The 21,490-nt window shown below is 41.5% G+C and overlaps 1 protein-coding gene across 1 annotated transcript in view; it reads right to left on the bottom strand.

Annotated features, from left to right (window-relative positions):
* bub1bb (BUB1 mitotic checkpoint serine/threonine kinase Bb) overlaps nucleotides 1-21,490 on the bottom strand; it is a 74,328-nt gene that overhangs the window by 28,544 nt on the left and 24,294 nt on the right. Inside the window, 10 exon segments of the mRNA XM_055640851.1 lie at nucleotides 877-1,136; nucleotides 2,157-2,259; nucleotides 2,931-3,045; nucleotides 3,883-4,017; nucleotides 5,828-5,944; nucleotides 6,928-6,980; nucleotides 7,940-8,154; nucleotides 11,249-11,367; nucleotides 17,360-17,580; nucleotides 18,285-18,391. Of these exon segments, the coding sequence (XP_055496826.1) occupies nucleotides 877-1,136; nucleotides 2,157-2,259; nucleotides 2,931-3,045; nucleotides 3,883-4,017; nucleotides 5,828-5,944; nucleotides 6,928-6,980; nucleotides 7,940-8,154; nucleotides 11,249-11,367; nucleotides 17,360-17,580; nucleotides 18,285-18,391 (1,445 nt within the window).

The raw sequence follows: 21,490 nt of genomic DNA, 5'->3' as shown, positions 1-21,490 counted from the left end.
GCCGGTTAGCCTGACTCCAGTGGTTGGTAAGATTTTAGGATGGATGAGGATTTTGAGTACTTAGAAGTTCATGATAATACATGACTAGGAAAGGTTTAGACAGATATGGACCAAATGAAGGCCAATAGGTCTAGCTTAGATCAGGCATCTTGATTTCTGTGGGGCACTGTTCTCTCACTTGTTACCCTCTTTCCTTCATAAAAATGCTTCTTAGTCCCCTAAATTCCTCCGGAGATAAACAATCCCAGCTGCCCAAATCCTAGCCCATGCCACCTCCTCTTGACATCCCTTTGCCCAAAACCTACTTAAATCTACTTTTGCAAGTTTGTGTCCAATACCATCAAAATTGGCCTTGCCCCAATTTAGAACTTTAATTTGTGAACCAGCCCTGTACTATCCATAATTATTTTAAAGCTGTAGAACTGTTGCTCTTCCCAATTTCCTATGAATGGGTAAAACGTTGCACTTTTCCTTGTAGGGACCTCTACATATTGGCTCAGGAAGCTTTCTTGAACGCATCTGACAAATTCCACCCCGGCCCTTGACACCATGACAGTCCATAGTGTAGAGTGGATGATAAAGTGGAATATCATAGGACATGTGTGAATGGTCGATCCAGGGATTGACTCTGTGTGCTGAAGGATCCATTTCCATGCTATATCTTTCAATTCAATATACAAACCTGCTGCAGAAAATAGTCAGTCACCTAATGGAATGCCAAGAAATGTTCCTTCAAATGCATTAAATTTCCAAATATGTTTAACAAAATGTTTAACCCCAGTCTCAATAAACCTGTCACTGGTAGCAATAATTAGTCAGATGTATAGCATCAACTAAAATGGTCAGAGAGCTAGTTGCCAAAAAGCAAAATGTTACCTCAGTTTTTTCTTATGCAGGGGCTGGTCATACATAGATTCCTTGAAGAGTGACAGTGAATTTAGATTAGTCCGAGAAGATTCAGAGATCCATTTGATTGACGCGTCTCCATTCAGAGGATCTTGATGAAAAGGAGTAGAGACCAGATGTGCTCCTCTTGAGAAGTCACAGGCATTTTCAGGAAATGGGCCTAGTGTTTTGTTTGGATAATCGTTGCTCTCAAAATGATCAGTTAAGGGTTCCATAACATCCAAATCATCCTTTTAAATGAAGGAAAAAAACAAAAAACCATAAGGTTAAATTACATTCAAACAAATGCCCAGATACTCCAAATGCAATTAAATCTCATTTAAAATCTGCTATGGTATAGCATTGACTATTCTAAATAGGAGAAAAATGCTGCTGAAGCAAAGAACTGCAGATGCTGGTTTATACGGAAGATAGACACAAAATGCAGGGGTAATTCAGCAGGTCAGGCAGCATCTTTGGAGACTGAAGGAGGGTCCCGATCTGAAACGTCACCAATCCATCGTCTACAGAAATGCTGGCTGACCTGCTGAGTTACTCCAGCAAAGTGTATCTTTGGAAAATACTGCTACTCAATTACAAAGCAGTATTGCAGAATGAACTCAATTTCCTGAAATTTAAAGCAAACAAATCCTCACTTGCACTGCTACATCAATAATGCAGCGCATTAAGGAATAACAAAATCTTCAAGATCTAGAGCTGCTGTAAGTGTAAAAAGTTAACAAGCATAGAATGCAATACTTAGCTAAATACTGGCTGAAGATAATAAATCTATAATATCTATTCACTTTTGTTAATGCAGGCTTGTGTAAAGTTACTCAATGAATCCCTCAAATTCTATTCTGCAGATCTTATTGTGCTTTGAATATTACTAAAGAGGCTGCTTCTGCATTCAAACCAAAACAATGCCTTATATTAAAAAAAAAAATTAAATTTAATTTAAAAAAAATCACCCCACTAGTTTTTAAAATTAGTTAAATTCTATGCTTCCTGGTTACCAGTGGTAAACGTTTCTCATTGGAGATAGTTTATATTTACATTCAAAATCCACAATTTTGATCATTTTAACCATCTGCCGCGAGCATTTTCAACTAGTTTAAATCTTGAGCGTTTTTTATAATCGTAGTAACTGGGGAAAAAAAAAAAAGGCATTCTTATTTTGCCTCAGAGATTCAAATTTAGAGAGAACCAAATTGATATTTGAAATAAAATGTTGATATTAAACTCAAATTATGGTGGTGCATGTCACTTACGACTTCAGCAACACAGGTTTCCTCAGTTGGAATGTCCTTGGAAGGCACAAGGATTCCTGAAAGTGGCCATCGAGGTTTGGACTTCAAGTAATCAGCAGGTGGCCTTAAACAGCAAGAGGTGAAATCATAATCCCATTCTGGACATTTGAATTTTTGACTGATTTAAATTGCTAAAATCATTCTATAGTCTCCTATTGAAGAAGCAAACTGTTAAAACACTTAAAAAATGAACAAGCAAAATAATAAAAAAGTTATTTGCCAGTGATTGAATTTATCCAACAGAACAGAGGTAGTTCATATTAGATCTCAGTGCCAAGTCAGTTCATCTCAACCAATACACCAGTGGAAACACTGGCCACTTATTAACTCATTGAAGGATGAATGGGAAAAGAAAAAACATACAGCTGATGTCCAGAACTGTAAATAACTGTCTTCTCTCCACCAGTAGGTGGTTACAAAGATGATAGAAATATGCACATGGCTTAATGAAAAATACAAATATGTGGTTGCTGCAACTGTACGTGCTTGGTGAGACCAAATGGTTCTTCTGCAAATCAAGAAAGGTAGCATTTGGTCATTCTATGCGTATAAGAAAATTTGAAAGCATTAAAAATGTGGAGCAGAAATAATATTGCAAATATCAGTAAGGATTGAAAGCAACTTTGTGCTCATCATATCGAGCATTTTTTGCAAAATTAGTGATAAAGGCATATGATTAAAACCACAAAAAAAAATGTGAACATCTATGTTGCTACAATCTGCACAGAAACATACTTGTTCTCCTGGTCTTCAACATCTGAAATGTCATTAAAAATATTGAACGGTAATGTTGGCAACCCAAAGAATGAAGGAATCTGCTTTGGAACCAAGCTTGGATCATGTTTGTCAGCTGCAAAGAGAAATGCCACTTCATTACATCCCTGTCATGCTGTTGAAAGTATATTACTATACATTTGCTAAAGTAAAGGTAGCGGTTGCTGCAAGAACATTTCTTAGGAAAGATTCATTGCAGCCTCTTCAGGTATAACAAACTTTAACTGATAGGGATCAATATGAATCTACAAGTTTTCTATGTGGTACACATTCACTAAACTCGTATCAGAATTAGAAATCATAATGGTTCAGCCTCTGTTTACTCAGTGATGTTTCTTGAGGTCACTTTAAATTCACAGATGTCCAGTTTCCTATGTTCTCTCTAAACATACTAGGGGTGGGATGGGGGCACTAAACACAGAAAGAAAGACTACCATTTAATAAGTGTAATTGGGATATTGATCAGAAAAATAATCCAATGGCTCATAAGATCTTCGTCCATCAAAGTCAAAGGCATACTGATTTAATGAAGTTTTATTGCAATCATAACTAAGCTAATAGAGGCCTTTCAAGCACAATAAGACTTTAAAATGTATCATGCAGCTACGTGAAACTTAGTTTAGATTAAAGAAGCATGACAACTCCCTCTGAAAAAAAAAAAATGTTTTGCCCAATTCCACAGCAAAATAGTTTCCTTTGAACCTAATCATAGCAGATGGTAGACGGAATTGAAATTTCAATATTTCTACTCAGGTGGTAAATAACAGAAGACAATTACATGCTTGTGTTACTTCAGCTCAGAACAGGCATCAGGGAAATTGTCCCAAAAGAGATTATAAGATTACAACTCAAAGTACTGGTTAACAATTAAAATCAAGATATTACCAATACTGCCATAATTCTGAATTCTCACCATTTTTCATAAACTGAACTTCAAATGCCTGGTCATCGCTACAGACACCAGACACAGCACCCAAATTCCCGGACTCATTTATATCATTCCATTGCGAGCAATTAACTGGTGTGCAGAACATACCGTTTATGACATCTGCAATAGAAAATGCAATTTTAATTTAAGAAATAGACCCGTTCTCTTGTTTTTATTCCACATTTGGAAAGCAATGTCCAAACATACACAATGCTTATGACTGAATTTCCCAAGCAGAGACTGCTGGCAATGGTCGTGGTACATAAAATATGCTTTCTCCAAATGTAGAAAACTGATTTTATGGACCCAGATGAAATAAACCGCCTAATGTGGGATCTCCAATAACATACAAGTAAGGCTTGAGAAGTTCCACAATAGGCGTTGCCATCTGTAAAGCAAACTATCGACAGTTTCTAATGTCTTTGAATTTTAAGGCATTCCAAAGCACAAAGAGGCACTACTCTAAACAAATAATGTTATCTTCCCATGCATCCCTCCCATTCAGTACAGATGAATGGATAAACAGATGCTCAGTGTCTGTAGGGATCAGTCTACAGCCTGAAGATACACACAAAATATTGGAGTAACTCAGTGAAACAGGCAGCATCTCTAGAGGGAAGGAATGGGTGAAGGAAGCATCACCCATTCCTTCTCTCCAGAGATGCTACCTGTCCCGCTGAGTTACTCCAGCATTGAGTCAATTTTTAAATTTAAACCAGCATCTGCAGTTCCTTCCTACACATACTCGGTTTACAGCCTCATCAGTGCCTGCAAGCCTCCGCTTTGTCATCGGACTCTTACAACAAATCTGGTAGTACACGCCTGTTTGAAAATGGCAAGTTTAGCACATCTATATTAGTGCACAAATCCAGAAGTGTGCAAGTACTTATTTAGAAAAAAAATGACAGCAGTTCTGACAAATCCAGTCCTAGGAAATACTGAAGTTTGAATCTCAACCATCAGTCGGTGCTGTTGCTATGGCTCAGCCTAGGTCTCCGGGTTCAATCCTGACGTCTGATGCTGTCATCTCCATGGCTTGCATTTAAATTCTAAATAACTAGAATTTTAAATGTATATTCTGCATCATGATCAACTGTGATTATAACTTAATCATCATATAGGTATGTGATCAAAGAAATTCAACACCCAGTCCAAGATTCACAAGGATCATTTAGGATCTGGATTAAAAATGTGTCAATCTACACAAGACTGGTCATTTGTATTGGAGTATTGTGAAGAGCCAGGGACAGGGATAAGGCTGCAAACAAGTTAATTGGGTTGACTTATGAGAGAATATAGTACCATTAATACGTCAAGATAAAGAGGGAGATCTCTTATCTTAAATCTACATGTAGATGGGTAGACGACAGTGCAGTGGCACAGCGGTGAAGCTGCAGCCTCAAAGTGCCAGAGATCTGTGTTTGATCCCGACTACGGCTGCTATCTGTGCGGAGTTTGTACATTTTCCCTGTGACTGTGTGGGTTTTCTCCGGGTGCTTTGATTTCCTCCCACATTCCCATGTGTTGGTTAATTGGCTTCTGTAAATTCCCCCTAGTGTGTTGGATGCAAATGTGGGTTAATATACAAGTTAATAATATCAGCGATCACCAGGGACTCAGTGAACCAAAGGGCCTGCTTCCACACAGCATCTCATACTAGAAAAAATAAGCTGTCACCTATCCACTTTTAGGAACAATAGTCAGGCTAATATATTTTAGAAAGAAAGAACATAAACAATCTGCCTGCATTCAGAGGCCAGATTGAGGGGTGAATGGGACAATATTTGACAGTGCTCTTCCCTGTAAATTTGTATTAACTAACAGATCATTGCATCCAGATCACCAGATTCAGCTAGTGTTTAATACTCAACACTACCAAACCAAGCCCAAATAAAATAACTACATTAAGTGATGCAGCCATTGCTCTTACCTAGAGCTTCCTTGGTGCAGACGGTCGGGGATGGCTGTACATGTAGTAAACTATAATTAGCCGACAAATTCTGTACCTCCAAAGCATTTGGTTCACCACTTTCCATGTGGCCCCCATCTGTTAATCAAACAGCAAATTTAATGAATAGCTCAGGTGAAATTAAAGGTAGATTAAAACTATACAATGCTTTCTGCAAGCAGTCTGCGCCAGTATGAATATTGTGATGGCCATCCACATCCTTTATTATTAATTCAAAATTAAATCAATGTATACACCAAAAGAAAATTATTGAACGTGAAAGGCCATTAATGCCAGGGAATTAATGGGCTAGATTATGTCAGATCCAGCTTGTTGACAAATATGCTATTATAAATTTGAATTACATTAACTTCGCCACTGACCTCCCACCTTGCCCGTCATTTTAACAGTGAACAGTATGAACATTGGTTTCTCCAATTTTACACCAATTTGAACTTATCTTTTCCAATGAGGGGAGAAAGAACCTGACCAAAAAACCTGACCATTTTAGTTTCCGGGAACCGGCAGCGCTGGCCGCCAATAGTCACCGCAGTGGCCGGCGACATCCATCGACTGTATGTCTGGGACCAGTGCTCGGGGCTCATGTTCTTGGTGGACACCAGGTTGGAGGTCAGCTTATTGCTCCCATCTGGACCCGACCTCCCTCTCCCACCCCCCCCCCCCCCCCCCCCATTAACTGCTGCAGTAGTTCAATCCGCACATAAGGCGTCCGCACAGTTCCCGTCATTTTGGCGAGTGCCATTTCACCTGGCCATTCAACATCGTGGGCGCAGATACCTTGCTAGCGCAGTCGCTCCTCGTGGACGTGAGGGGTCAACATTTTGTTTTTGTTTTTTTTAAGATACTTAGCCATAATTAAAATGAAGTTGCTGAAAGCATTTCTGATCATATGCTTGCATCCATCAAATAAAGCCCATCATTTAGAGGGGGAGATTTAGAATGATTCTAACGTCAACAGCTTCTCATCACCCAATGACCTCCTGAAGCAGCCAGGCTAAATTCAGGTAAAAGTCAAAATGGTGAACACTAACAAGAACAGGACAAAATATATATTTTTTTACCTGTACAATTTGAAAGATTCAGATTTTTCTTTCTCATCTCAGCTTGATTTAACCTATCAAAGACAGTGGGTCAACAAAGATCAGTATGTAAATACAACACTGAGTTGAGAAATCCAATTGCATTTATTATTCTACACATGACCCTGTGTTATGGTCATTCGGGTAAAATAAATTCTCCTGCACAGAACACACAAATTTGAGATGCGGATTAAAATGTATGCATGGAATTTATGTAAAAAGTAAAACAAGGTCCATTTTTCTTTGACTTGCATGTCATGATTCATGCAGAGATGAGATGGATTTGCAGTATGGAAAAAAAAAAATCACAATACAAACCAGTGTCTGCAAATGCAATCTCTCTCCCCCCACCTACCTTCAACACTAACACTAGGGTAAACTGAAAGCTCTTAATTTGTGTTCATATATGCTTTGGGATGTTTATGTTATGTCCAAGTGTCATCAAAATCAAGCTTCCATTTGGAGAGAACAAGATGGCTACCAATGTCTAGCTACCCTGGTCTCCCTTTCCAACTGGCAGCTTGATTCTATAACACTATGACATAACAAAAACATCTCGAGGCAGTTCACAGGATTGTTGATCACCACCCAAGTTACCATTACCAGTTTGATGTGACTGTCAGCATCAAATAACAGAACTCACATATTCCCACATAATAACATACTGCCCTTGGATGTGTCGAATGGCAAGTAGTAAATAACATGTAGGTAACATTTACTAAGGCTGCTTTGGAGGCCAAGACATTGGGCATTTTTAAAGTGGAGATTGATTAGTAAGGGCAGCAAATGTCACGGGGAGAAGGGTAGAGAATGGGGTTGGGGGGGGTAAATAAATCAGCCATGATTAAATGGCAGAGAAAATCTGATGGGCCTAATGGCCTAATTCTGCTCCTAGATCTTATGGAAATTAAAAAAATTATGTAAAACAAAATTACAACTGCTAACTTCAACAAGCAGTACTAAAATTGGGTGGAAACAAGCTCAAAGTACTTACCCATCTTTGCAAGAATCTTCAGCTTTCATTTCTGATATGTTGTGCAGTGTGCCAAAATCCACTGAATTTGTTACATTACCAGCTACTTGGTTCTGAAGATCGAGGCTTGCAGTGCAGGAATCTTCAGTGAAAACATTTGTATCTGTGTCGGATTGAGGTTGAGCTGCCAAAACAGATACATTCATGGGCACCTGGGTTTGAACGTCAGACTTGTTCTTTGAAAAAAATGGAAGGTATTTACACAATTATACGTTGGGATTGCGAAAGTCAGCCCAATTCAAACAGAAAGAAAAACCATTAGTGACAAGAATTTCAATTGTTAGCGCTCAAGTGGTCTAGTGCCAGAACATTTAGGAACTTAACCATAACATTGACTAATCTCCCTGTACCACGCCCATTGGTGGTCAGAGGCTCACACATCAAACAATGCCAAAACAAACAATGCAGGCTTTTAAAATTTGTCTACTTTTAATCATCCCACATTGGCCTATATAAAGATTGCCCAAAAACATCCCGATTTGTATCCGAGGTATACTTTCATTCAGCAATTAAAACCATTTTGATACTTTTTGTATTTGCCAGTTAAACAAAGTGAATACTCACACCCATTATTACTACAACTACAACAATGTCCAGTGACGTATATACAGAAATAGCTTAATGGGAGGAAATACTGATGTGGAAGGTTGTTTGTCAGACTGGAGGCCTGTGACCAGTGGTGCACCTCAGGGATGGTGGAGTCTTCTTCTTTTTGCGTGCGCCGTGCACAGCCTAAAGTTGTAGGACAACTTGTTCTATTTGATCTTATTTGATTGTGCACACCGGGTTGATTGCATTCGTCAAAACAGGGCGGACCACGTGATGGTTGCAATCTCCCACCCCAATGCTGCAGTAACTCAGCGGGACAGGCAGCATCTCTGGAGAGAAGGAATGGGTGAGGTTTCGGGTCGAGACCCTTCTTCAAGAAACGTCACCCATCCTTCTGTCCTGCTGAGTTACTCCAGCATTTTGTGTCTATCTTCGATTTAAACCAGCATCTGCAGTTCTTTCCTACACATCTATAGCAATAATATGGATGAGAATGTATGGCATTATAAGTAAGCTTGCAGATGACACTAAAATAGGCAGCTTCGTTAGCAGTGATGATGGTTATCAAAAATCACCATGTGATCTTAATCAGCTGAGCAAGTAGGCCGAGGAACTCATTAAATGTGAATGTCAAATAATGGGATGTCAAACCAGGACAGTACCTTCACAATAAATGGTAGGGTCCTGAGGAGTGTTGTAGACCAGTGGAATCTAGCAATACAAGTACATAGGCGCCTGATCAAGGTGTTGCAGGTAGTTTGTGAAGACGGCTTTTAACTTGTCAGGAAAATTAGTATGAAAGCTGGGGCATTGTGTGACAGTAGTACAAGAAGGTGAGGCTAGATTTGGAGAACAGTGATCAATTTTGGTCACCCTGCTATAAGATACCATTAAGCTGGAAATATTTCCAGGACTCAACAGCTTGTGCTGTATGGAGGTTGGACAGGCTAGGATGCTATCCTATGGAACACACGAGCCCAAGGGGTACTCTGAGAGGTGAACAGACATTGACAAGTTGGATGGAAGGGTCATCTGTCTGCAACAGAAGTGAATTTGAATCACTCATTTGACCTCACTTCCGAATTGAATAAAATAATTTAATTCTTACAAATCTACATTGTGATGTAGCATTGCGATTAAGGCAGTGATTTTAAAAAGTAAGCAGTTGTGTTCATTTTTAAGTCAAAATGTATCCATCAAAGTCAATTTACAGTGTTGCTGGGATTGAGAGACTCCTGTATAAGAGTCTGTACAAGAAAAATGTTAAGTCCAAAACCTGATTTGTTAAAATTGTACACGACCTAATGATGCAAAGTCTTCTGGCAGTCTAAATTTTGCAATACGGGAATTGGAGTGTTGAATTAAGCCAAACTAATTTAAATTAAATGTATTTAGCAGCTTATTATTTTCCCATGTCATAACTGGAAACTTTTTTTTTAAATTATGATTTTTACGCTAATGGACAAACCTGTTGGGCTTCAAGTTGGAGACGATGTCTTATTGATAAGACATATAACCAATGGGAAAGTCTCTGAATTAGAAGGATCAGGGATATGTACGAAATAGGAAACCTACTATCATTCCAACAACTACAATTAAAATTTAAATTGAAAAACAACCAATATTTTAAATATCTTCAGATTTGCGACTTTGTGAAAAAATATATACAAGGATATCAAAAAGTAACTCCTGACTTATTGGAAGAAGCAATGAATATTGAAGCTGACTCACAAAAATTAATATCCTATTTATATAATAGTATTCTAAATATAGACCTACCATCGACAGAGGTACTTAGAGAAGAGTGGGAACGGGAATTAATGATAAAAATTACGAAGGTTAAATGGGAAAAATACCTGATATATATTCACAAATGTTCAATTAATGTAAGACATAATCTAATACAATTTAAAATTGTACATAGATTATATTATTGAAAAACAAGATTGAACAAATTTTATCCAAATATATCCGCCACTTGTGATAAATGTCTAGCCCAAAAGGCAACTATAACACACTCCTTAGTTTCCTGCATAAAACTTTATAGATTTTGGAAGGATATTTTTGAAATACTTACAAAATTATTCAAGACAAGAATGGAACCTAATACTGAAATGATTATATTTGGTGTAATGGAAGATGGGAATAAATTTGACGCGTCTCAAAATCTATTCCTTTAATTATGGTTTAATAATAGCAAAAAAATTAATACTTAAATTTTGGAAGGGTACATCAATACCAACGCTTAAAATGTGGATTGCAAGTATGTTGGACACCGCTCATCTTGAGGAAATGCGATTCCTCCTAATGGATAAATCAGACCAATTCATAACGAGTTGGTCTCCATTCGTCGTTTTTTTGGAATCATATGGTGCAACACAATTGTAAAAAATAACTGTTTCAGGACTGGACGAGGGTTGGTCAAGACTATAAATAATGATCTCCTTTTCTTTTCACTATTTTCTCTCTCAACTTTCTTCATTTACTCGTTTTCTTTCTTCACACACTACATATTTCACATTTTTCTATCCTTTACTATCTAACTTCTTTTTCAATGTAACAAAAAAAAAAGAAGTTGTACATAAAATGTATTATGAAAATATAAATTAGGCACTTTGGTGCCATATGACTGTGCTTACTTCTAATAAAATAAAATATTAAAAAAAAAAAATAACTGGAAACTTTTTTTTTAAATTATGATTTTTACGCTAATGGACAAACCTGTTGGGCTTCAAGTTGGAGACGCTCTTGATGTTCCTTTATCCTCTTCATATTGATATGGATTAATTGTTCAATCTCCTCTTTTTCCTTTTTTAACTTCAACAACTTTTGCTCCTGTTCTGGAAACAAATACAAGGTAGAGTTGACAAGAGGGAATGTGTAATCTTTCCTGTAATTGGGCAATCGGAACTGTGTGCAATATTCCAAATGTGGACTAAATCTTATAGAGCTGCATTATGACTCCTATACCTAATAGGCCAACCAGTGAAGGTGAGCATACAATATGCCTTCTTTACCACTCTATCTACATGTGCTACTTTCAAGGAGCTATGGACCTCAGCTCCAAGAACACTTTGCATTTCAATGCTGTGAAAGATCTTGCACACAACTGTATACCCTTCCCTTATAATATCTCTAAAAGTGCAACATCTCACATTTGTTCACATTAAACTTCATCTGTCATTTCTCCACCATTTCTGTAGTTGATCTATATCCCACTGTCTAATTTAAGTTGCTGACCTCAGGGTCAGCAACTCCAGCATTTTTTGTGTCATCAGAAAACTTACTAATTTACCATTCTGCATTTATGTCTAAGTCACTTGTATACATCAACCCAGTCTTCCGAGTTAGTAAGACTAAAGACAAGGTACACAAAATTGCTGGAGAAACTCAGCGGGTGCAGCAGCATCTATGGAGCGAAGGAAATAGGCAACGTTTCGGGCCGAAACCCTTCTTCAGACTGATGGCAATCTAGACAAGACAAGACTAAAGACAATCTGGCTTCATGCCCAGATTGGACTTCACTTTTCTGCCATCTTCTCAAATGCTGCTCTTCGCAACATGGAGGTCTTCAAGCAAGAGCCAAGCTCTCAACAACACAATATGAATCACATCGGCAAAGCAAATATTTCTGATGATATTTCAGAATAGTCCTTCAGTGGTGTTATCGATAAAATTTAATGACCCCAAAAGGCACTATCCTTGTTGGCTCTGGCTGCACCCATACTCTGCTGCACAAAAGAGCCTGGAGAGCTGATTGTTCTTATCCTCAAACTGCCACTCCTCCACAGTGACACAAGAAATATGGCAGGAAACACCATTTACTCAAGAATAAAAGGAGACATGCAAGCATTGTAAAGAAAGTACTGACAAATTTCACCTACGTAGACATAAAATGCTGGAGTAACTCAGCGGGACAGGCAGCATCTCTGAAGAGAAGGAATGGGCGACGTTTCAGGCCGAGACCCTTCTTCAGACAACTTTCTTTCCTAGACAAATTTCACCTGTTCAGACCAGTCAGACCATCTATCTATCTATCTAATATTAAAAGCCTGTGGCTGCCGCCGTCCGTCCGGCTGCCTTTCTGCCTTTTGATTCGTTCCATCGTGTGATGTCACAATGCCCAATGCTCGCAGATGTCCAATCGGAATGGATCCATTTACATACACCTTTGCACCAGCCCCAGCCCCTGGTGAATGTAACTAGACCAAGTGCAAACCGGTTGGGTCTGTTTATCCAACGCGTGTTTGCGGGGGTGGGGGGGGGGGAGGGTGCGGCGTCACACTAACCACCTGGGTCTATTCCTCCAAAGCACAGTTGCGGGGTGGGAATCTGGCTGGGGCTGGTGCAAAGGCATATGTAAATGGATCCATTCCGATTGGACATCTGCGACCAAGTGCAGATGTTTCCCCCAACGGCGGCAGGGGGGGGGGTGGTCTGCGGCATCACACTCACATTAACCACCCCCCCCTAACACACAGGCGGGGGGGGAAGGGGGTGAGAAGAGGGGATGGAGGGGAGAGGAGGAGGAGGAAACGGGACAGATTTGGGAGGGAAAGGAGAGCAGGGTAGGGGGTGAGAGAGGGGGGATGGGGAGAGAAATGTGGGGGGGGGGGGGGGGGATGGGGGGGGGAGGAGGGAGGGAGGAGGGAGGGGGGAGAGAGGGGAAAGAGTGGGGAGGGAGAGTGGGAGGGGGAAGGGGGGAGAGAAAGTGGAAGAGTGGGGAGGGAGGGGTAGGGGGGTAGAGTGGTGGAAGAGGGACAGAGAGGTGGGGGGAAGGGGCGGGGGGGAAGGGAAGGGGGGGAGAGTAGAGAGTGAAGGGGGGTGGGGGGGGAGGAGAGAGGGATGGATGGGAGAGGGAGAGGGGTGAGGAGAGGGAAACATAGAAACATAAGATTCTATAAGATCCCCCCTCAATCTTCTAAATTCTAGCAAGTACAAACCGAGTCTATCCAGTCTTTCTTCATATGAAAGTCCTGACATCCCAGGAATCTGTCTGGTTAACCTTCTCTGTACTTCCCTCTATGGCAAGAATGTCTTTGAGCATTGTGACATCACACGATGGAACGTTCACCAGGGGCTGGGGCAAAGGCATATGTAAATGGATCCATTCCGATTGGACATCTGCGAGCATTGGGCATTGTGACATCACACGATGGAACGAATCAAAAGGCAGAAAGGCAGCCGGACGGACGGCGGCAGCCACAGGCTTTTAATATTAGATAGATAGATAAATAGACTGTGTGCCTGCCAGCGTCCGTCCGGATGCCGGCTGCCTTTCTTCCTTTTATTCCTTGCTACGCCGAAACTGGACGATTTTGGCGTAGCATTTCGGTAGCGATTTCACTTTCCTTTCTAAGTATATGCTCCTGATTACATTTCGTCGTGTTTATGTACACATTTTTAATCAAATCCTTCTCCCCCCACCCCCCCCCAATATTTCAAAAAAAAAAAAAAAAAAAAAAAAAAAAAAAAAAAAAACTGGCTTCTCACCCATAGAAGCAGCCCCAGCCCCTGGTGAATGTTCCATCGTGTGATGTCACAATGCCCGATGCTCACAGATGTCCAGTCGGAATAGATCCATTTACATATGCCTTTGCAGGAGCCCCAGCCCCTGGTGAACGTTCCATCGTGTGATGTCACAATGCTCAAAGACATTCTTGCCATAGAGGGAGTACAGAGAAGGTTCACCAGACTGATTCCTGAGATGTCAGTACTTTCATATGAATAAAGACTGGATAGAATGATTACATTTCGTCGTGTTTATGTACACATTTTTAATCAAATCCTTCTCCGCCCCCCCAATATTTCAAAAATAAACTGGCTTCTCACCCATAGAAGCAGCCCCAGCCCATGGTGAACGTTCCATCGTGTGATGTCACAATGCCCAATGCTCAAAGACATTCTTGCCATAGTACAGAAGGTTCACCAGACTGATTCCTGGGATGTCAGGACTTTCATATGAATAAAGACTGGAATAAAGACTCGGCTTGTACTCGCTAGATTTTAGAAGATTGAGGGGGTATCTTATAGAAACTTACAAAATTCTTAAGGGGTTGGACAGGCTAGATGCAGGAAGATTGTTCCAGATGTTGGGGAAGTCCAGAACAAGGGGTCACAGTTTAAGGATAAGGGGTAAATCTTTTATGACCGAGATGAGAAAAACATTTTTCACACAGAGAGTGGTGAATCTCTGGAATTCACTGGCACAGAAGGTAGTTGTGGCCAGTTCATTGGCTATATTTAAGAGGGAGTTAGATGTGGCCCTTGTGGCTAAAGGAATCAGGGGGTATGGAGAGAAGGCAGTTACAGGATACTGAGTTGGATGATCAGCCATGATCATATTGAATGGTTGTGCAGCCTCAAAGGGCCGAATGGCCTACCCCTGCACTTAATTTCTATGTTTCCCTCTACTCACCCCTCTCCCACCCATCCCTCTCTCCCCCACCCCCCCTTCCCTCTCTACCTCACCCCCTTCCCTCTCTCCACCACCCCCTTCCTCCTACCCCTCTTCCAGCACTCCGCCTACCCCTCTCCTCCTCCCTTCCCCTTTCCCTCCCCACTCTTTCCCCTCTCCCCCCCCCCCCCCCCCCCCCCCCCCCCTCCCTCCCTCCCATCCCCCTCTCTCACCCCCTACTCCGCTCTCCTTTCCCTCCCAAATCTGTCCTGTTTTCCTCCTCCTCCTCCCCCCTCCCTCCCCTCTTCTCATCCCCCTCCCCCCACCTGTGTGTTTCGGGGGTGATTAATGTGAGTGCGATCCCGCCACCCCCCCCCCCCCCCCCCCTCCAAACGCCGTTGGGGGATACAGACCCAACGGGTCTGCACTTGGTCCAATTTATTATATAAAAGTCTGTGGCTGCTGCCGTCCGTCCGGCTGCCTTTCTGCCTTTTGATTAGTTCCATCGTGTGATGTCACAATGCCCAATGCTCGCAGATGTCCAGTCGGAATAGATCCATTTACAAATGCCTTTGCACCAGCCCCAGCCCCTGGTGAACGTTCCATCGTGTGATGTCACAATGCCCAAAGACATTCTTGCCATAGAGGGAGTACAGAGAAGGTTAACCAGACTGATGTCAAGACTCATATGAAGAAAGACTGGATAGACTCGGGTTGTACTCGCTAGAATTTAGAAGATTGAGGGAGGATCTTATAGAATCTTATGTTTCTACGTTTCCCTCTCCTCACCCTGCGCCCTCTCCCACCCATTCCTCTCTCCCCAACCCCCTTCCCTCTCTACCCCCTCCTTCCCCCCTCCCCCCTCTCCCCTCTTCCACCACACCCCCTACCCCTCCCTCCCTACTCTTCCACTTCTCTCCCCCTTCCATCCCTCTCCTCCTTCTCCTCTCTCCCCCAAACCCCCCTGCCCCTCCCCCACATCTCTCTCCCCATCCCCCTCTCCCCCACCCCGTACCCCGCTCTCCTTTCCCTCCCAAATCTGTCCCGTTTCCTCCTCCTCCCTCACCCCCCCCCCTCCGTGTTTGGGGGGTGGTTAATGTGAGTGTGATGCCGCAGCCCACTCCCCCCCTGCAAACGCCGTTGGGGAAACAGACCCAACGGGTCTGCACTTGGTCTAGTTATTATATACAAGTCTGGCTGCCGGCGTCCGTCCGATGGCCGGCTGCCTGTCTGCCTTTTGATTCGTTTCCATCGTGTGATGTCACAATGCCCAATGCTCACATATGTCCAATCGGGATGGATCCATTTACATATGCCTTTGCACTAGCCCCAGCCCCTGGTGAACGTTCCATCGTGTGATGTCACAATGCCCAAAGACTTTTTTGCCATAGAGGGAGTACAGAGAAGGTTAACCAGACTGATTCCTGGGATGTCAGGACTTTCATATGAAGAAAGACTGGATAGAGTGGGTTTGTACTCGCCAAAATTTAGAAGATTGAGGGGGGATCTAATGGAATCTTATGTTTCTATGTTTCCCTCTGTTCACCCCTCTCCCACCTATCCCTCTCTCCCCCACCCCCTCCCTCTCCCCCGCCCCCTTCCACCACTCCCCCTACCCTCCCCCTCCCCACTCCTCTCCCCCCCTTCACTCTCCCTCCACACTCTTTCCCCTCTCCCCCCTCCCCTCCCCATCCCCCACATCTCTCTCCCCATCCCCCGCTCACCTTTCCTTCCCAAATCTGTCCCGTTTCCTCCTCCTCCCCCCTCCCTCCCCTCTTCTCACCCCCCTCCCCCCACCTGTGTGTTTGGGGGGTGGTTAATGCGAGTGTGATGCCGCAGACCCCCCCCCCCCCTCACCACAAAAACTCAGTTGGGGAAACAGACCCAACGGGTCTGCACTTGGTCTAGTTGTTCTTTTAAAAGCACAGCAATTGAAGTGCGCACACTACTGTGGGATAGAATTTCAATCCCAAATTGCAAGATTGCAATTTAAGACTGGTGCAAATCCAGTGCATCCTACAAGCAAAAATTCACAAGGCATGGGATTTAATTCAGAAAAGAAAAAAAAAAATCAAGCAGTATTGATCTTTTTTTACATATACAAGCCAATCACTCTGCGAGATCAAAAGCTTGTTGGAGAAAATCAACAGTTATGTTGGCAATTACTTAAACATGGAGTGACAAAAGCAGGAAAGAATGTAAATTCTTGGCTCAGTGTGGGGTTGCTTATCTTTTTTTAAATTTACGTATCTGAATCCGTGGTTCCGCTGGGATTTAAACTCTTTTCTACATCATTAGTCGAGACCTCTGGATTCTCAATTCACAGTCACTACGGCATCTCAACATCATAAAAAGTTGAAAAAGTAGTAAAACACTTTATGGTAATTCAAGTCGTCAGTAAATTTACAATTAAGAATGAGTCAAAACAACAATACCTTTATCAACAGATTTATATTTCTTTTTGATATCTTCTGCCCTCAGCTCTTCAAAAGAAAACTCGCGTAATCCACCATAGACCTGGTCTTTTGAATACATAGATACCACCTTTTCTTCTTTGCAGTTTTCTATCTGAACTCTGGATAATGGATTTGCCTCTCTGCTGGGTTTCCGTGCACTCAACACTGGAGTGAACAAGGGCTCAATCTTACAAGGAGTCCTGTAATAGATCAAAATTTAGAGATAATATCTATTTCAACCAACAGTAAATAGTGACATTTTGAAATGGCTTTCCCTGGGAAGCCACCTTTTAAAAAAAAAAAAATAGAAACTAGTAAAGCAGATTTTGTTCACAAATATTCTTCCTATGCGAAAGCTACATCGAAGGAACAGCTACACCAGCTGATGAAGACAGAATTACTAGTGATACACTACATAATCAATGCATCAAAAAGCAATTTAAGATTGTAAAGATATCACAGAAATTTCTAATTGTGGCAGCCAAACTCATTAAGAGACAAATCCAATCAAGTTTTAAAAAAGATACTAAAATAACATTAAAAGGCTGGAATTAGAAGACGGATTTATATTTTGTTCTCATATCTCGATTCAAACTGAACTTCCATTAGGGATCACACAGCCATTATAGCATGTCCCATAATCTCAAGAAGTTTCAATAACTTAAATTTACGCATTTCTCTCCAAGAATGCCCAGTTTGGTGGAAAATAACTCGTATTTAGTTATCTCTGGGTTCCAGCATGTTGCTTATCTCCTAAACTATGTTCAACCTCAAGGAGACATTTCTTGGCATTATTCCTTGGCATTCGCAAACATTTTGCAATTCAACCCAACCTTGAGTGATCAGTATTCCCCTCTTCAGGATTTAAACGATCTTAAAATGATAGTCACTAGCTTACACATACATTGGTTCCACATGAGCAGATTCCTCCTCAAAAAGCTTGAAGTCAGGTTTGCTGGCTGACAAAAGCGCAGAAAAGGGAACTGAAGGCGTGTTGGAACGTCGAGGCATCTAATGCAAAAACCAAGAAAACATAAATTGAATGCTTTTAAAAATCAATTGAAGAAAATCTTTGCTAGATGTATTCAGGCATGAGACAGGAAAAAATATATAAATAGAGGAAGAGGGATGGAGGTCCAGGCAGCATTGTCCCCTGGTAGGATTCCAAGGGGCAAAATTGTACCTTGAAATTACACGGTTTTCTTGCCTGTTTACCCTCAATTCCCCACTCACAGAACCTCTCACTGCTCACACTCCCACGGACCCCCCACTCCCTTACCTTTGCTCACACACACAGCGACCCCCACACCCCCTTACCTTTGCTCACACTCATAGGGACCCCCTCACTGCTCACACACACACAGGGAACCCCTCACTGCTCACACTCACAGAGATGTCCCCTCACCTTTACTCAAACTCAGAAACTACCCCCTCTGCTCACCAGTGGGCTGGGAAAGGCGGGGGCAGGGGCCTTGGCGGTCAATAAGCATTTTAAACCAAGTAGAGGGAGTGTGTGTCAGTTGTGCTGGAGGAACTCAGCGGGCTAGGCAGCATCTGTGGAGGGAATGGATTAGGAGTCGTTTCGGGCCAGGGTTCTTCTTCAAAAGAAAGGAACTGAAGATGCAGTTGTCTTCAAACTCCAGCATTTTGTGTCTATTCACAAGTACTCTATCTCTGTGGAATATAGACCCCATGGAGGCGCCATATGGAATTATATAACGAGGTCACAGGGAGAATGTACAAACGCCGTACAGACAGCAAACCTAGTCAGAATCAAACCCAGGTCTCTGGTGCTGTAACTCTACCGTTGCACCACTGTGCCGCCAAAACTATATGCCAAACTTGAAAGCGCTGAAAAAGTTGCTGAAACAAGTTGCTATGGATCTATGTGTAGGAAGGAACTGCAGATGCTGGTTTAAACTGAATATAGAAACACAAAATCTGGAGGGAGATTGCATCTCTGGAAAGAAGATGTCAACCTGAAACGTCACCACATCGTTTTCTCCAGAGACGCTGTCTGTTCCGCTGAGTTACTCCAACTTTGTCTATCTTTGCTATGAATCTATTCAGTTTCCTTCAGTTTTAGCAACTATTGGACAATACCTTTATTTATATGTAAATCTTCAGAACCATTTTTTTCTACAAAGGGATATAAAAGCTCGATAATCATTTATACACTATTAATGCTTGTAAGTTTGATCCAAAATATTCCAAAGATGTATGGCCTGTTTTAAAAAATGCACCTGATGTGTAGGGAGTGATTGAGAAAGTGGGAACACTTGGGACAAGTGTGAACTGTTGATTGATGGTTGGCATGGACTCAGTGGGTCTGTTTCTATGCTGTATCTCTAAATAAAACTATAACTTAATAACCCTGTAGAATTTGAAATGGTCATGCTAACTTGCAATGAAGCATGAAATTAGTCACCAGGAGATTAGAAAAAGCATCTTGAGACAGTAAAAAAATCCCCCTTCCTCTTATTACCATATCAGAAATAATAATCCTACCCATACAATGACTAAAAATGCCTAAACCAATTCAGCTGTAAATTGTGAAATCCAATAACCGATTGTGACTGGGAGAATAAAAATATAATTATTGATTTTGAGACACATCTGACAAGAACAACATGATAGTTGTTTTTCCACCTTTATTTGTTCTTATGTCGGATTAAAAATAAATAGGACTGACCAGAGCTCATGAATTCTATTTCCATTCCTATATACTACATATACATTATTATTAACATTTGCCACTAGCTTTTAATTAATATTAGCAACCTATTGTTGTAGTAGTTGTTGTAGACTGCACATGTTCCTTCCTGAATCATAAGGAGAAATTAGCCTCATATTTTGCCATAAAACTAAGAAATATTGTACCCGTGTAGTCTTGTCTGGATGAGTATGTACATAAATTGATGTCAAATGGCAACATTTGAACAACATTATTTTGTTCTCTTTCGGTGTGGCGCTGCACTCTGAGAACTACGGTCTATGATCTTTGCCGAGAACAAAGCTGGCAAAGCTTTGTTTCTCTTTTACAATATGTATGATGCACATATTTAGGTCCTGGTTTTCAATCACTGATGTGACATCTGGTTAGAGTTGGAAACAGCAGCTATTGAAAACATACACCCATAATCACTATGGATAATTGTAAATGACATCTGCGCCGCCACATTTACGAACGCTTCATACAATAAAGCTGATAAGGTACATTGGGTGGGTATCGCCTAATTCTAGACAACAGATTAAAAAATTAATCTAACCCCATTAATTCACTCAGGGTGTATTATGATGTGCTCTACTGTATGAAGTGCACAGCAAAACTTGCACGTCCAGAGTGGTCTATCGTGTTGTTTCGTCAGCGCACCACAAATTTATTTTAAAAGCAAAACATAAAGTGCTGGAGAACTCAGCAGGTCAGGCTGGATCTATGGAGGGTCCGAAGAAGGGTCTCGACCCAAAACGTCACCTATTCCTTCTCTGCAGAGATGATGTCTGACCCGCTGAGTTACTCCAGCATTTTGTGTCTATCTTTGGAGGGAATGGCTAGGCGACGTTTAGGGTCGGGTCCCTTCTTCGGACATTTTTAAGGGTTGGGGAAAGATCGAAAATTTCAGGTACTTAAATATGTTGTTATGAATATAACTAGTAGTGTGGGAGAAAATTCCATGAGCCACAATTGACACATAAATACCCAAAAGTAGAAAGTTAGTGTGTAAAAAAAATAGATATTACTAGCTTTGTAGTCTCCTTATACCAATCAAATTGGTAATCGGCAAATTCAAACTTTTATATTTTGAAAATGGGCGAAGCAAAATGTAGCATGTTCTCTAGAAAGGCTTATCCTAAAATAATTGATCTGAAGCGTGTGATTTTCAGTCAGGACATCTGTATCATTCAGTCAGTGAGCTGTAGATGTAGATGTGGATCACATGACGGTAATCACGAGCACTTCAAGATGGCGCGGAAAATTACCCATGAAGTACTACGGCTTTTTTGCCGAGTGGAGTTTCTTGCTCCGCTCGATGATCTTTGCCTCGCTCCACCAGGCCCGCCTTGTCCTGCTCCCGAATGTCTCCCTCCACCAGTCACTGCTCTATCCTC

Source organism: Leucoraja erinacea, chromosome 9 (assembly GCF_028641065.1).
Source record: "Leucoraja erinacea ecotype New England chromosome 9, Leri_hhj_1, whole genome shotgun sequence".
NCBI classification, from domain to species: domain Eukaryota; kingdom Metazoa; phylum Chordata; class Chondrichthyes; order Rajiformes; family Rajidae; genus Leucoraja; species Leucoraja erinaceus.
The sequence above is the reverse complement of the archived record's forward strand: the minus strand, read 5'-3'. Positions and strand labels throughout refer to the sequence as shown.